The sequence below is a fragment of the Myotis davidii genome, unplaced genomic scaffold (assembly GCF_000327345.1).
Source record: "Myotis davidii unplaced genomic scaffold, ASM32734v1 scaffold370, whole genome shotgun sequence".
NCBI classification, from domain to species: Eukaryota; Metazoa; Chordata; class Mammalia; order Chiroptera; family Vespertilionidae; genus Myotis; species Myotis davidii.
In genome coordinates this window covers 1,539,110-1,556,225 of record NW_006288615.1, presented here as the reverse complement: position 1 = coordinate 1,556,225, position 17,116 = coordinate 1,539,110, and the positions used below count along the sequence as shown (strand labels likewise).

Genomic DNA, 17,116 nt, shown 5'->3' with positions numbered 1-17,116 from the left:
CTTCCGCAGCAGAGAGGCCTTTCTGAGGGGTTCCCTGAGAACCAAGAGAGGAGGGGGACGAACAGCAGTGTGGTTTGGAGGTCTCCCCTCTGCTGGGATGCTGTAGGTCTAAAAAGTGAGAAACGGGAGCTTTTGAACTCACCAGGACAGTTTAATTTGGTATCTCAGCCCCACTCCTGGAGAAAGGCCCCCAGGTAGCCTGAAATTAGCCGCTCTCCAAACTGCAGTTTTAAAAGCCAGTGTGAGTGCACTCCTTGACTGAATCCCTCTACTCCTCTCTCCCGAAAGGAGGGTTAGAGGGAGTGGGGCAGGCATCAGTCTGACCCTTAAATTCCCACTTTATTGCCCATTCCTCCAGGATCAGGAAACACACAAGTGGTCATCCTGAGCCTGATGTCACCCTGTCACTCTCCCCTCATTATCTTAGGGGGGGGAGGGGTGCGGGTGGGTAGGGGTGTTGGCGGTGCCTGGGGCAAGCAAGAGGCAGGTGAGGACTTGGCCCTTAAGCCTCTATTTAGAAGACAATCACCTCCCATCTGTCCTGCCCAACCCCCATCTCTGGGTTTTGTGGAAGTCAGTCTGAAAATCACATGGTCTGCTGATGAATATTCAGCACTACTAAACATCTAGTTCTGGGTTAGGTACCACAGGGCTTAGAAAATAAAATGGATCTAAACTTGAAAATGGAAAGTGTTTCCTTCTTTATTTTATAAGCACATACCTCTTATTAAATAAGGAAGGGAGGCCTAGGCTGATTTTTATTCATGAAACGTGCACAGTCTTTCTCCAACATGGTTCTTCTTAAGCCAATAATGCATTTTATAAATACTTGCTGTAAGAATCCAATATTCTACTATATCTACTGTATTGAATTAAGTACAGAATGACATCGATATTTCAAATGATGATGTCTTTGATCCTTCTCTGCCAAATTAATCACTAAACTGAACCATCGATATTTCAAATGATGATGTCTTTGATCCTCTGCCAAATTAATCACTAAACTGAATTTAACAGCAATAAGTGCATATAGCATGCTCCCTTCCTTACTCTGAAGATGTGAATTCTCTCGGAAGTCTTCATGAGATTCTTTTACTTCTCCAGGTTTTGTTGATTGATACCCACTCCTTAGAGAAATCTTCCACCATCTAAAGATGACCTGTGATTGAATAGAAGGTGATCTGAATTAAAACTGATGTAAACACCAACAGCTATGATCTGATAACAATCACCCTGTGGGCACAAAGCCTGTGTCCAACATCAGCTATAGCTTGGCAATATGGCATCACATGAAATGAGAAGTGAGGTCTGTGCATCAGTGAACATTTTCCTAGTCATCAGGGTCACAAAGTCAAAGTGCTAGAGGGAATCTTAAAAATCTATCAAGTCAATCAATGTTAAAATCACTCAGCGCCAAATGACTGTTTCTTGAAGATCTCTGAGAACACAGATTCTCTAACCTGGGGAGCCAATTCTAAAATCATTGCGCCTCCCTCTGCCTCCCTTCCTGTCTACAGAACAGACAAGGTGAGGGAATACTATTCCCCTAGAGAGGGACAGTTACAGGAACAGGGCCAGGAAAGCACCATGAAGCATTGTTTGATGCATGAAAGGGTCACTGCACAAGACACTTCTTGGTAACGGATCTGCTGATAGTCCATTTGACTTCTATAAGCATTTTGATTTATCTGAAGCAAACTTCATTTTCATGGTTATGGACTGCACTAAAGCTCTATGTTGACTTCATGGCAGTGTCAACTACCAGGCCTAATGAGAAGCCCCTTGAACTTTTTCAACTTACCTCACATTTTCCAACCTGTAATGGAACTGGGTAGTTAATTAAGATGACAAAATTCCCATCAACTTGAGCAACAAGTCAAACTATTTCTGCACTAGGGCTACCAGAGAAGATGATTCAGGAGACAATACATATAAATTGCTTGGCTTCAGGCAAAATTGTTAAGCAGGTGAAAACTTGCTATGGGGCCTTTTTAAAAAAACAAACAAAAAAAAGACAGTATTTTTTTAAATTGATTTCAGGGAGGAAGGGAGGGGGAGAGAGAGAGAGAGACATCAATGATGAGAATCATTGATTTGTTGCCTCCTGCACGCCCCCTACTGGGGATCAGCCTGCAACTCAGGCATGTGCCCTGACCAGGAATCAAACTGTGAGCTCCTGGTTCATAGGTCAATGCTCAATCAGAGTCACACCAGTCCTGGCATGGACCTCTTTTTATTTACAGTTTCCTCTCCCCCATCCCGACCCACGCAGCACTCCCAGGGGTCCTCCCTGGTCCTGGGTGAACCCTCTTGAGCCACTGCCTTGGTCTCTACTAGTTTTCAACCACTGTTCCCCAGGCTTTGAACTGCCCAGCCTCTTACTTTCTCCCCACTCCTTTCCCCTTGTCTGTGGGCCCAGGCTCTCCAGCTTTCCTCTCCTGGGGCTGTCTCCCTCTGCCCTATTAGCTTGTGATATAATTACATATTGTTTTTTTGATTAATCACTATGTTTTAATTATGTTCAAATTGTAACAATGAAATTGGGGGTCACCACAACATGAGGAACTGTATAGAAGGGTCGCGGCATTAGGAAGGTTGAGAACCACTGCTCCAGAGGGTAGAGACCTTTGATACCATCTTACCTAGTACCTTGCCTGATAGAAAGTAGGTCCTCAATAAATACTTTTTGAATGAATTAAAGGGTGATTTTCATTTAGATTTGGTTCTATTTACTAAAGGCGATAAAAAACAACAACAACCATGTGTTAAGTTACAAAACTCCATAATCTCACAAAATTGTGGTGGCTGATTCTTTTCAGAAAATTCCTTAGCCTGTCACTTTTGATTTTCCTGAGCAGGAACCTCACCACAATTGCCCTCTTAGCATCTATCTTTCTGCCCCATCTCACAAAGGTGAGGGTGTGTCAGTCGATAAGGCTGCCATTAGAAAATACCACAGAATAGGGGACTGAAACAACAGAAAGTTACGATCTTATAGTCCTGGAGGTTAGAAGTCCAACATCAAAGTGGTGGCAGGTTTGGTTTCTTCTCCTGAGGCCAAAGCCCTCTTGCTGTGTCCTCCCAAGGCCTTTCCTCTGTGCATGTGCAATCCTGGTGTCTCTTCTTATAAGGACACCATTCAGACTGGATTAGGGCTCCACCTTTATGGCTTCATTGAACCTTAATTACCTATTCAAAGGTCCTACCCCCAAATACAGTTGCATTGGGGGTTAGGTCTTCTACTTAGAATTTTTTGGGGGACACAATTCAGTTCATATCAGAGGGGTATCAAGTATTACAGTAGAAAGAATGTGAATTTTGGAGTAAGAAAGGCCTCTCAAACTTATTTATTCTCTCTGCACTTCAATTTCCTTTTCATTCACTTTCTATTAAGCATCATATTAAATATTATAACATTTCCTTTCTATTGAATGATAATGCCAGGCAACCTGAATCAAATACTAAGTTCTTTTACCACATCATCTAGAACTTTTAGAACTAATTGGGAAGGCAAATAATTTATTCCTTCTGCAACACACACAGATGAGCAAAAAGTTTCAGAAGTGAAGTTAGAAATGATAGGTCTCCTTCCCCACAACCTTACTCCCTGGTGTTATGTTATAATGAAAGCAAGTCTGGGGTTGAATTCTGCCACAGGAAAGATATTTATCACCAGACAGGCACCACTAGAGTCCAAAACATGTTTCCGGAAGCTCAGTGGAGTCCCCCCTCACTGTCTTATTTTGCACTCTGTGGGAACCTTCCCAGGAAAGTTTCCATCTGGTTATCATACAGGTGCAAGTGCACCTGTATTATAATGACATAATCAGCTACCCTTCTAGCCCAGTGGTTCTCAACCTTGGCTGCACATTAGAATCACCTGGGAATCTTTTTAAATCCTGATTTCCGGGCCTCGTCCTCTGGAAATTCTGTTTCTTTGTTACCAATGTTGTGGCCCCACCCCATAACAAAGAAACAGAATTCCCGGAGGACAAGGCCCGGAAATCAGGATTTTAAAAAGACTCCCAGGTGATTCTAATGTGCAGCCAAGGTTGAGAACTCCTGTTCTAGCCAGATCAAGCAACTAAATGCCTGATTAAGTGGAGGAGTCGGGAACAAATGGAGTTCTAGACAGGGCACTACTCCAGAAACATTAAGTTACCAAACTCATTTATGTTGCTCAAAAAAAAGGCAGAGAGACACTTGTACAATCTTGTCAGCTTCATATCTCGCACATCATTCATCTCATCAATGAAAAATTATTTCTGACATTCCTTATACTAATGAATTAACCCTCTGGTACTGTTTTATTTAGAAGGCCATTCTGAAGTGCCCGAATTATGGCCTCTGGAGGGTGGATTCCAAAGCACAGATTCAAGCTGACTTACCCACATAGATAAGCATCCTGCTGGCTCCTCTGAGGTATTTAAGGTAAATTGCGAGAATACAGAACTAGCCTGAAGAAACCTGACTGGCTAGAACCAGAATCCAAGCCTCCTCACTCATGATTCAGACACGCAGAGTCTGTTCTGAGGCAAAAAGCTTTCTTTGTATATAACCTTCATACTCTAACTCTAGAGCAGTCCACAGAAACCTCATCTTCAGAATCACAACTTAGCCTTGTCAAGATTACCTTCCCCATACTGTATTTACTTACCAGAACAAAGTAGGAGACAGGTGTTTTCTACCACTTACTGTTTAAGATTGATAAAGATTTTTTTTTTAAGTGGTAAAACTCAATGTTGGTGAGAAGGAAAATGGGGGCCCTTAATAATCATTGAGAGGAATGAGTTAGTTTGGCAAGTCAAAAATTTTAAGGTTATCCATGCCCTTTGATCCAGACATTCTAATTGTAAGAGTTTATCCTAAGGAATTTATCAGAGATGTGTATAATGTTTTTCACGTAAGAATGTTTGTCATGGGTTAATTATGGTAATGACAAATCAGAACCAAACTAAGGGTCCAATAGTTGGGACTAGTTAAGTAATTATAGCACATTTAGATGCTGGAATACTCTGCACCCAACAAAATAATCATTTGCTTAAAAATTCAAGAATACACACACCAATCCAAAGATAGGAAGGGAAGTGTTTACATATGCAGGGAGGAGGGGCATCAGCTTGGCAATCAATGCTACTGTCTCACAGGATATGCACCTTGAAGGAAGCTGAGTTCAGATGTATCCCCCAAATATTTGTCAATTGAGTGCTATTATGGTATTAGCTCATTTTAATTCATATATGTGTATATACAAGGTGTTATACATTTATCGCTACTTTGAAAACCTTGAAGTCTATAAATACCGTTTTAAACATCTTGTTCTGATTTACTATGAATGTCTGTGAATGAACATGCCTGAAAGAAAAGCTACAGAAGATCTTCCCATGGTTTTTACAAGACTGGTTAGATTGGCTGGATCTGGGCTTCACTGTGCTCTCCCCAGGTTTCACGAATCTCCTAACACCTGTGAGCAAAGCACAACTGCCTTTTATGGATGAAGAACCCACCATGGATGGGTTAGATAACTAACTGGAAGAGCTGTTCTCATCCAGGCAGATCTCACTTTGCAAGTTGAGTTCTCTGCCTCATACCCTCTCCACGAAGGGTGGGCAATCAGCCTCATTGTAGGAGGCACACCATCATTTGGTGTCTTGATAGAAATCATGTGACCAGTGGTAGAATTCTTTAAACAATTTATTTATACTTATATTTTTAGATTTCTTATATACTTCCAGTAAATCTTTTTAATAAACTTGAAAATTGAGCTTGTTATAAAGGAGAGGTTCAAGTTTTCTGATTAATCCAGCCGTGGGCAAACTACGGCCCTCCGGCCAGACCCAGCCCGTTTGAAATGAATAAAACTAAAAAAAAAAAAAGACCGTACCTTTTTATGTAATGATGTTTATTTACTTTGAATTTATATTAGTTCACACAAACATTCCATCCATGCTTTTGTTCTGGCCCTCTGGTCCAGTTTAAGAACCCATTGTGGCCCTCGAGTCAAAAAGTTTGCCCACCCCTGGAATCCCTCAACATCTCTCCTGCACAAATTATTAGGGCAAGATTACAAGGCATTTATTGTTCACCTAGTGAAGGTCCCTAAAGGTTAGGCCCTTTTCCCCATCAGGACAGCAGTGAATCACTAGGCAACTCTAAAGGAGGACACTGGGAAAAAGCGGGCCCAGTTGGGCAGTGAGTATTTTGGACAATGCACACCCTTATCCCTGGTTTGAGACTGTAATCTTCCTGGCCCTAGCCCCGGCTGAAAAACCCTGCTACTGAGACATAAAAAGTGTTAGTTCTGGTTTAAACCATGGTCTCTGTCATTTACTTTAGGCAAATTTCTTTAATCTCTTTGGCCTCAGTTTCCCCATGTCCAAAATGCAAAGGATGATGCCCACCTCACCTAAGTTTGCAGAGATGATGTGAGATAAATCCAAAATGCCCAGTGTGATGGCAGATGAATGGAGTATGCTCCATAGAGATAGGTCCTTGCCTCTCTTTTTCACCTTTTCCCCTTGCTCACTCACTTCATATTCAAAACAACAAACTCAGCCCCAAATGCCAAGAGATCAGAATCATGTGGGTTTTTTCTCATAAATTATCTAACAATATTCAATGATACTTCATCAAGGTCTGAATCATATTCTCCAAAGATATTTGTTTCAGCTTTTCACTCAGACTTGGAATTTGATTTTTCTAATCATCAGTCACCATTAAGAATTGCATTTTTATGCTCTAAGTATTTCCTCAATGGTATAATTAAGAAGATGCATCCTTCTATCCAGTTTATAAACAAAGTTGCTTCTAAAGGCTTAGGGTAACCTGCCAGATTCCACACACTAAACGGGGCATCCTGAATCTTTCTGAGCATCTGTATAAGAAAGAGGTTTATAACTTAGCCCACAACTGCCTCTGCTTTCTCCTGCAGAGAGGGTATTGTTATTCTATCAGATCCAATTTCTCCCTATTTTGGAAATCATATATAATTAGGGGATTTCACTGTGTGCGATTGAGAGAGATCCTGTATCCTTAGGTGAGGAAGTATTTTGTGATCTGAACATCTTACTGAGAAATGGAAAAGCAAGAACCTCAAGGACAAACAGCATATAATTTCACCTTTGGATATTACTCAGATGATCACACAGTACCGGCATTCCCAAAGGTAGAAAGATGGTATTTTTTTAAAGGAATTATGAAGACAATTTCTTTTATTTTGCCACCTATTTAAACTATAAACACTTAAGCTATGTTTTTGGTGTAAATTTATAACATCAAATATGTGTTCCTCTATGCATCCATGTTTGGTTCAATTTGTCTAAACATAGCAAAACTTGGATTTTCAGCTATAAAAAGTTTTACTATAGAATATACTAATTTTTACACATTAAGAATAAAAGCAACATTATTAATGATGGTAAAGATAAGACTGAGGCTAAAATGAGAATGGAATAAACTGAAAATTTTAATAATGAAGAACTGATGACATTGAAATGCTTATTTCCTTCAGTAATTCATAAATGAAGTTGCCCTTGGAGAGTCAAATTAATAAACTTCAAACAGTGGATTTGATTAGGAATTGGTGTCAGACCTTGTTGGTTGCCACTCAACATTCATTTTCCCACTTGCCCTTCCTAGATGAGCCCCTTTTGTTCAGAAGCCTCTCTCCTCTGCATAGAGATCTGCCATACTATATTTGTCATTTTAATTTAAATACATAGGATAATGTAAATAATTAGTGCTTAAATTTAGGAATAGTTTTAATCAGGTGCATTCTTCGGTTTGGGTGAGTATATCCTTCAACAGATTTCTAGGAAGTAATGGTCTCTGGAGGGAGGATCCCAGGTCTGAAAATGTGCATATTCTCTTTCAGGGTCTGGTCCTCTGTTACCATTATTCAGTGTGGGAGCCAGTGGGCAGTGCAGATGACCTCCAGATGTGCCCTCAAACATGCATTCTCTACTGGCAGTTGCTGCTACAGACCAGCTCTGGCCCTCTCTCTTGTTCCTGCAGTAGTCACACCCTCTCCAAAGAAATATGAATCTCAAGTCTCATTGGGGAGAAAGAGAATGGATATCCTAGTTATTACTGTCCATCACCCACAGCATACAGGGAATAAGCTGCTTTTTGCCACTGCTACTTCTGCACCCTTTAGAGTCCCCTTATACTCCTTGTAGGTTGTTAACCATCTTCTATTAGTTAACAATTCTTTATCATACATTGACCCTGGTAAAATAACAGTGTGGTTTCTGCTCCCGAATGGAGTTTTCTCGAGATACCTGGTATGATTCTTTTGTCATTTATTATGCAGTGCACTTGTGAGAGCTTTTAATCTGGGGACATAACACTTAATATTAAGGACAGTTTTTTATATAATTTGTGTTCTGGAACTTCTCTTTTTCAGATTTTGGACCTCCTGGTCTAATTTTTATGAGACTGATGCACATCCTACTGTGCTAATGAGGCACCTCTGGTCTAATTTTTAAATGTTATTCTTTTTCTCGAATTGTCCATCTCTTACTTTTGGCTCTTTTTCTCTAGGTGATTTTCTCAATTTCCTCTTCCAACCCTTCTACTGAGTTTTTAATATTTCCTATCATATTTTTTACTAGAAGCTCTTTTAAATTTTCTGGATGTTATTTTTTTCTTGTGTGCTATTCCCAGGAGAATACAATATCTCTTTTTATCCTTCTGAGGGTATATATATATATATGCCTAAGCAACTGAACGGCCAAACGACCGGTCGCTATGATGCCCGCTGACCTCGAGGGGGCAGATGCTCAATGTAGGAGCTGCCCCCTGGCGGTCAGTGTGCTCCCACAGCGGGAGGATTGCTCAGCTAGCTGACTGCTGGATGCCAGATGCCAGATGCCAGATGCACAGCTGGTGAGTGCAGCTGTGGCAGCACGAGCCTCTCCTTATCTCTGTGGCAGTGCGCTATCAAGCAGCAGCGGAGGCAGGCACAGCAGGGCTGGGGTGAGGGGGAGTGGCATGGCACCCAGCCTGGGGTTCCTCCCTGGCCACCTGCCACTTCACACACTATTAATCTCCCCCAGGGGTCCCAGATTGTGAGAGGGTGCAGGCCAGGCTGACGGACCCCATCAGTGCACGAATCCGTGCACCAGGCTTCTAGTTACTAATAAATAGTTTGCTTTGTCTTTGTGCATTGTCTTTATTTACTTCTTAGCTGCCCATGTGTATGCAGGAATGGGGTGCTAGGAAGCTGATTGGAAGCTCTGGGAACTTGAGCAGGGCTTGTCCAGAGGAGGGTCTCACTATATACCTGTCTGCTGGCGCTCTTTGGTTGGAGGATTCTGGCTATTAATATCTTGCGATCTCTTTTCTTGGCCTCGTCTGATTCCCCAGAGCAGGACCTTTCTGCCTGGAGGGTATAAGCCCGGTGCCTGCAGTGTTCTGTGCAGAAGTCACAGTGGGTCTCCCAGTTCGGTATGTAAATTTTCACTTTATCCCGACACATTCAGCATCGAGTCCCTCTGTCCCCAGTGGCTCGGGGTCCTGCATCCATAGATACCTATCTTATCCCTCCACAGATCAAGCTTCCAATCTTTTCCTGAGGGTGAGGCAAACCTGCTGCTGGTTGTGCAAATGAGAGGAGGGGCTGAAGAAGGTGATTCTAACCACATCAACACAATTTCAACCTTTCCTACAGTTTTCAGGTCCTTCTTCACTCTCCCTTTCCAAAGAATCTATTTCCACCCATTCCTGAGCCACCCTGCTCTGAGGTTCCGGGGTGCATATCTGATTGCTTCTTGATTCCCTAGTTTAGGTTTCAGCTTTCTCAGGGCTGTTAAATCAGCTACCAGTAGGTCATCTGCTTTCTAACATACAAAATTGTTGCCTTTCCCATTCTCTTTGTTTTTGTTGGTTTATGCTTTAGAAAAACCCTATAATTGTCATTTGAGTAGTGTTGCCAGAGGGAGGGAAGGTATGTAATAGTTCTTTAACTAGAAGTTGCACTTTTCAGCTGTATTCTTAAGATGTTTAAAATGCTACAGATAATTTGACATACTATATTTGTCATTTTACTTTAAGTACATAGGATAATGAAAACGATTAAATTGGTAGTCAATATTTAAATGTAGAAATATATTACATTTACGATTTTAAGATGTTAGAAAGTTTAAAGAGTTTGATCTACATATTCATTACAGCTTTTTAAACACTTAACTGATTTTGTTAGATTTGTAATTATGTTTCTTTAGATTTTAGAAATGCTTAAGAAAAAAACAAAAAAAACACACAAGACAAATAACAAAAAATAAAATAAAAATGCTTGAGAAAACCAAATATATTAAATTTGTGATATAGGTTGAAATGCTTGAGGATTTAATCAAGCTATAAATTGTATTAAAATTTAAGATAATTAGATTTCTAAGTTTTGTGACTTTAATGTACAATATTTAGATAATTTGATTAACTTTGTAAACAGTGCTTAAATGTTTAAGGGTTTAAAATTTGTTGAATATAAAAAAAATCTAAAACATTACAAATAATGAAAATGATTGTTTTTAATTTTAGTGCAAAGTTACTTGATTTATAATTAAATTTACTAGGTTGGTAAATTGTATTTGAAGGTTTAAAAAATAGGCTTTTAACCCTAGCTGGTTTGGCTCAGTGGATAGAGCATTGGCCTGTAGACTGAAGGGTCCCAGGTTCGATTCTGGCCAAGGGCACATGCCCGTGTTGTGGGCTCCATCCCCATTAGGGGGCGTGCAGGAGGCAGCCGATCAATGATTCTCCCTCATCATTGATGTTTCTTTTCTTTTTTTTTTTTTTAATATATTTTATTGATTTTTTACAGAGAGGAAGGGAGAGAGTCAGAAACATCGATGAGAGAGAGACATCGACCAGCAGCCTCCTGCACATCTCCTACTGGGGATGTGCCTGCAACCAAGGTACATGCCCTTGACCGGAATCGAACCTGCGACCCCTCAGTCCGCAGGCCGACACTCTATTCACTGAGCCAAACCGGTTTTGGCTATATATAATGTTTTTAATTTCTAACTTTATTTTATTTTATTTTTTTAATCCTTACCTGAGGATATTTTTCCATTGATTTTTAGGGAGCGTGTAAGAGAAAGGGAAAGACAGAGAGAAATATCAATGTGAGAGAAACACAACAATTGGTTGCCTCCAGACCAGGTCCCGGGCTGGGGAGACGCCTGCAACCTAGGTATGTGCCCTTGACCGAATTGAACCCCAGACCCTTCAGTCTAAAGGCCAATGCTCTATCCACTGAGCAACCTGGCCAGGGCTAATTTCTAACTTAAGTTAAATATTAGTAATAAACAGAAAGAATTGTAATAAATTAAAAAATATTTGTAATAAATTACAAATAATTACATAGAATTGTACAATAGAGTTTCTTACATCATATTTTATTTATTTATTTAACATCATATTTAAAAGACTGATTTAGTAAACCATGAACAAAGACAACAGTGCAGTGAAGGTGGGGATGGGGCAGGAAGAAGGGAGGGTGTCAAGGGGGGGGGTACTTTCAACAATAAATACAAAAATTTTCAAAAGATTGATTTAGGAATTTGAAGACCACTGGGTAACCATTTGGAAAAGGAAAATTTATATCCTTACATAAGGATAAAGTCCAAATAGCTCAAAGATCTAATGTAAAAAAAAAATAAATCCACACAAGTAATAGAAGGGGAAAAAATGGTGAATTATTTTATCTTTCTAATTATGATTCAAAAATCTAAAAATCATAAAAGAGAAGATTGATAAATTTGACTATATAAATATAAAAAACTTTTGCCTAGCAAAGTCTCCCAAAGACCTGTATGAAAATGTTTAAAGCAGTTTAGTCATAATAGTTCCAAACTAGAAACAACCAAAATATCCAGCCATATAAGAAAATATAACTCTGTTAGCAAGAATTTGGGGAAACTGGAACTCACATCATTGTGGCACAAAAGCTATGGAAGAAATTTAGCATGATCTAATAAATTACAGATGGGAAGAAAAGGATGATTTATTTAATATAGTGTTACCATGATAAGCCATCCATCTGAAAGAAGTGAACTTAAACTCCTATTTCCAGCTACATTCAAAATTAAAATTTAGATGGACCAATATGATAAATGCAAAAAGCAATACTATAAGGTTTTAGAAAAAATGTAGTACTTTAAAAATAATAAATAATAGCATTTTCATTTTAGAAAATGGTACAGGAACCAGGGATAGCACCTCACTAAGAATGACTATGCATGTTTTAACACCATCCTTATTCTCTGGGTGAGATCTTGGAATCAGAATTAGATTAGATGCTGTTATTTTAACTTACTTAATTACAGAAATGGTAGCTACTAGTTTGCTTCCCCTCTTAGGTCTTGACATCCAGAAATATAACTTTAAGCAATCTTCTTTATCAAATAATATTGTTACAATAAATAAAATTGGAGGTCCTACAGAATTCATGATCACTGTCATTTTCTCTCTATCATACAGCAGAGGCTTGGTGTATGAATTCATGCACTTGGGGGAGAGGGGGTCCCTCAGTCCTGATTGTGAGAGGGCGCAGGCCAGGCCAAGGGATCCAACCAGTGCACGATTGGGGCCGGGGCCGGGGAGAGACACGGGAGGTTGGCCAGCCGAGGAGGGACCAGTGGACGGCTCCAGGGCATGTCCAGCCCATCTCACTCAGTCCCAATCGGCCGGACCCCAGCAGCATGCTAACCTACTGGTTGGAGCATCTGCCCCCTGGTGGTCAGTGCATGTCATAGTGACTGCTCAACCAGTTGACTGCCCCCCTGGTGGTCAGTGCACATCACAGCAAGCAGTTGAGTGGCCTTAGCATATCATTAGCATATTACACTTTGATTGGTTGGATGGCCGACCAGACGACTGGACACTTAGCATATTAGGCTTTTCTTATATAGGATAAAGTCTTGGCTACTACACCTCAGAAACAATCTCACATTAGGCAGGCTTCCTGAAAGCAAAATTAGCATAAGATTTTACACCAAGGAAGGAGAATAAGTAAGAAAACTATATATTCTGGTGATAAAAATCTTTCCAAAAGAATACTACATGCCAACTATACTTAATTTTTAAAAAATAATAAAATTAAATAAGAATAATATATTTTGAGAGACCTGATCAATACAAGAAATTTTATATTAAGTGGAAATTTCAAAAACAAAAGTATGTTTTGTAAAATTAAATGTTAGATTTTGAGCAAATAATGAATACAATATATTACGGACTAAGGGTATGTTCAAGATTTGCTGATGAAGTAAAGGTTCATGAATAAACAAATGTGAAATTTTAAAAAATGTTTACAAAAGAAAATGAGGACAAAATCCTATATAAATACTGAGTAATGGGGTGGGAGGAAGTCACATAAACAGTTAGGAGGAGAAAACATACTAGTATATCACGTCTAAGTGGACGGGATGTCACTGACTGTGGTCCTACAGTGTGAAGACACAAATGCGGCTTCAGAGAACCAAGTAGGTGTTTTGGGCCCGCATGGACCTAGCAGGGTGACCTTGGGCAGGACTCATAATCTCTGTTTGCCTGCTCATATGCTCATAGCTTCTGGGATGATTACAATGGAATAAAATGTGCTCTGAGTACTAGATACGTCTTTATTATCGTTTCCTATAAAGTCGTTACTGGAATTTGATAACGTAACAGGTCAAGAACACAGATGTAGTTCCATCAATTTGGAAGAAGCACACAGACCCACTCTTGCAACTCCAGTTGAAGAACCTGATGACACCCACAATGTTCAAAGTTTGCAGATAGTGAGGCCATTCTCAAGCGCAGAAGGTCAGTGGAGACAGGGCCATGCCAGTCAGTTCTAACACACGCTCTGCAGAGGCCTGACCCCAAAACACTAAGTGTCTCTGCCAGATCGGAATACTAAAATATCTCAAAGAAATTCAAGTATTCTACAAACATTAAGATAAAAAAAAAGAAAGAAAGAAAAAAGGAAAAGAGAGGAAGAAAAACAAGCAGCTCCGAACACAGATACAAGTGGAGCTTTTTTTTCCTGCTTTTTTTTGCATTAGTGTATCTTCTGGAACAATTCCCAGAAAAAAACATAAACAAAAAATTAATCAAACAACCCAGAACCCTCTTTCCAAAACCTTTCTGGATATGGGCAAGGAAGTGACTAAGCAGGTAGCAAGGCCCAAGTATCTGTGCTTTTACTTCACAGAGCACATTTGCCTCTAATCCTGTAAACTGCTTCTTCATAAAATTACTATTTACAACGCAAAGGTGTATGCGCTTTCACTCTGGTACAAAATTTATTTTAAAAATTTCCCTCAAGTTTCTTGGTGGGAGCTGGTTATATTCCACCTTGTTACTTACCCATTCTCTATCAGTGCTCTCTTCAAATGCAGCTTTAGGAAGAGACTTACCAGTCAGTAAGGGGCCATGTCATAGTTTTATTTCTGTGCCTTCTCTCAGGAATGTTTCCCCCTTCCTTCGGGTTTCTTTTCTTCTTGTTTGTAAAAGGAACACCTGCTACCAAATAGTTACATCTATGCCCTTTCCAGGGCTTATCTGCTAGTCAAAAGAACAACCAGTAAAGCACTTTTGTTGCTGGGAATTAAATATTTCTTAATTATTAAATATATCAAAATTGGATATACTTTTTCAAAACCTTCTTTAGCTTCTGTTATGGACTGAATTGTGTTCTCCCCATGCCCAAATTATACACTGAAGCTTAACCCACAATGAGACTGTATTTGGATATAGGGCCTTTAAATAGATAATTAAGGTTCAATGAAGTCATAAAGGTGGAGCCCTAATCCAATATGAATGGTATCCTTATAAGATGCACATGCACAGAGGAAAGACCTTGGGAGGACACAGTGAAAGGGTGGCCATCTGCAAGCCAAGGAGAGAGACCTCAGGAGAAAAAATCAAATCTGCCACCACCTTGATGTTGGACTTTCAATTTTCAAAACTGTGAGAACATAAATTTCTATTGTTTAAGCCCCCGCCCCCGGCTGTGGTATTTTGTTATGGCAGCCGTAGCACACTGATACAGCTCCCAAAAATGATAATGGTAAAATAATAACAGATCTCATCAAGTGCCTACCAGGCACTCTGCTTTAGACTTTATTCTTTACAGCAACCCTGACATTATTTATTTTACAGAGGAATAAACTAAGACTCAATGAAGTTTACAAAAACTTGTCTTAACTCATTCATTACTCAGTGGGGTTTGATCCACGTCTGTCTGACCCCAAAACCTCTAAATCTGTTACGCATGTTCAACATATTGCCTTTCTGGAATGACAAAAAACTTTAACTTTTCAATGTCCATAATGTAGGGGAGCATTGGTGTTTATAATCCTAAGGCTGCTAATCCACAAATCATAATATTTGGCATTGGATGGGTTGTTTACTTCCATTTGATGGGGGTGTGATTGATGTACTGAGAAGTGATAGCATTTCATTCATTCCACATTCCAGAAGCACACAGAGCATTGCATTGTTCTAATTTAGATAAACAGACAAATCCCTACCCCCATGGAAATTACATTCTATGGGGAGGAAGAAGAACAATAAACAAAACAAATAAATATATTTCAGAGAGTGTTAGAACCTCATAAATGTGAAGAAAAATAAATTAGGAAGAGAAGATAGGGAGTGTTGCCTTGGGGGTGGGGTTCCATTTTAAGTAGGGTGGTCCTGGCAGGTGTCATTTGAGCCCTTCAGAATCAGATGGTGAGATACAGGAGCTGGTAAACTGCTTTGCTGCTCAGTCAGTATGCCCCATGTAGTCCTTCCAAGCAAGATTCTATGTCATCTTCTCCCTTTCCATTAGCTCCTCCTCTTAGCTTTAAACATGCTTAAATCTCTCCTTTCTAACAATAACAATTCTTTGACCATACTTTCCCCACAACTTGAGCCTGTTCTGATCTTTCCCTTTATAAACAAGTCTCTTGGAAAAATCGTCAATTTTCCTTTCTTTTATTTCCTCATTTCATTCACACTCATCATGTTATTGAATCCATCTTGCAGATGTTACCAGGATCCTCCCAACTTCCTACCTAAGGGCACACCGATCTTTGTTTCACTATACTTCTCTGTAGCATTTGATACCTTCCCTGGCTTCATCTTCTTTCCAGAATATTCCCAGATTCCCAAGGTTGAAGCCCTCCAAAGATTCCTTGCCGTGTAACATCTCCCTGCGTTTGCACAGGATGGCCCAAAAGCCCTTCTTCACATCCAGTAGAGCCTTCTATGGCCCACATCCTACTGAACTTCAGAGTATCTGGAGAGTTTTATTCAGGGGGGGAGGTAGTCCACTGAACTATAAGTACTTGTTAACATTCAGTAACCACCACTAGCCTCCAAAGCAATCTCCAAGACTTAGAGGCTTTTGTGTAAAAAAACCCTGCAGAATGCCCATAGTGAAAGGCACAGAGTGCTTGCTGAATAAAATATACTGACTTATCCAAGGGCACACAATAAGTGCTTGCTGAATAAATTAATACATTGACTTTTCCAAGGGCACACATCCAGTAATGAAATGAAATGAAATCAAGAAAGGTCAGAGAAGAACAAACTCTCCAAAAATTCAACTGGAATTAAAAAAGCTGAATAGCTGCAGCAATCCTGAGAAATAAGAACAAAGTAAGAGGGATCTCAATACTAGATATCAAGCTGTATTACAAAGCCACAGTTCTCAAAACTGCCTGGTACTGGCACAGAACAGACATATAGACCAATGGAATAGAGTACAGAACCCAGAAATCGACCCAAACCACTATGCTCAGTTAATATTTGACAAAGGAGGCAAGAGCATACAATGGAGTCAAGACAGTCTCTTCAATAAATGGTGTTCGGAAAATTGGACAGATCCATACAGAAAACTGAAACTAAACCAGCAACTTACACCATACACAAAAATAAACTCAAAATGGATAAAGGTCTTAAATGTAAGATGGAAAACCATAAAAATATTAGAGAAATCCACAGGCAGCAAAATCTCATACATATGCTGAAGCAATAGCTTCACCAATACAGCTCTTAGGGCAGTGGAAACTAAAGGAAAAATAAACATTCTTTTAGCATGCAATTCTTTTTATTTTTTTCTAAATCTCTTTTTATACTT

The 17,116-nt window shown here is 39.7% G+C and overlaps 1 protein-coding gene across 1 annotated transcript in view; it reads right to left on the bottom strand.

Moving 5' to 3' along the window:
- Positions 1-17,116, bottom strand: part of FBXO36 (F-box protein 36) — a 64,369-nt gene that overhangs the window by 13,511 nt on the left and 33,742 nt on the right. Inside the window, exon 2 of the mRNA XM_006760404.2 lies at positions 1,051-1,159. Within this exon, the coding sequence (XP_006760467.1) occupies positions 1,051-1,159 (109 nt within the window). The remainder of the gene's footprint in view (positions 1-1,050; positions 1,160-17,116) is intronic.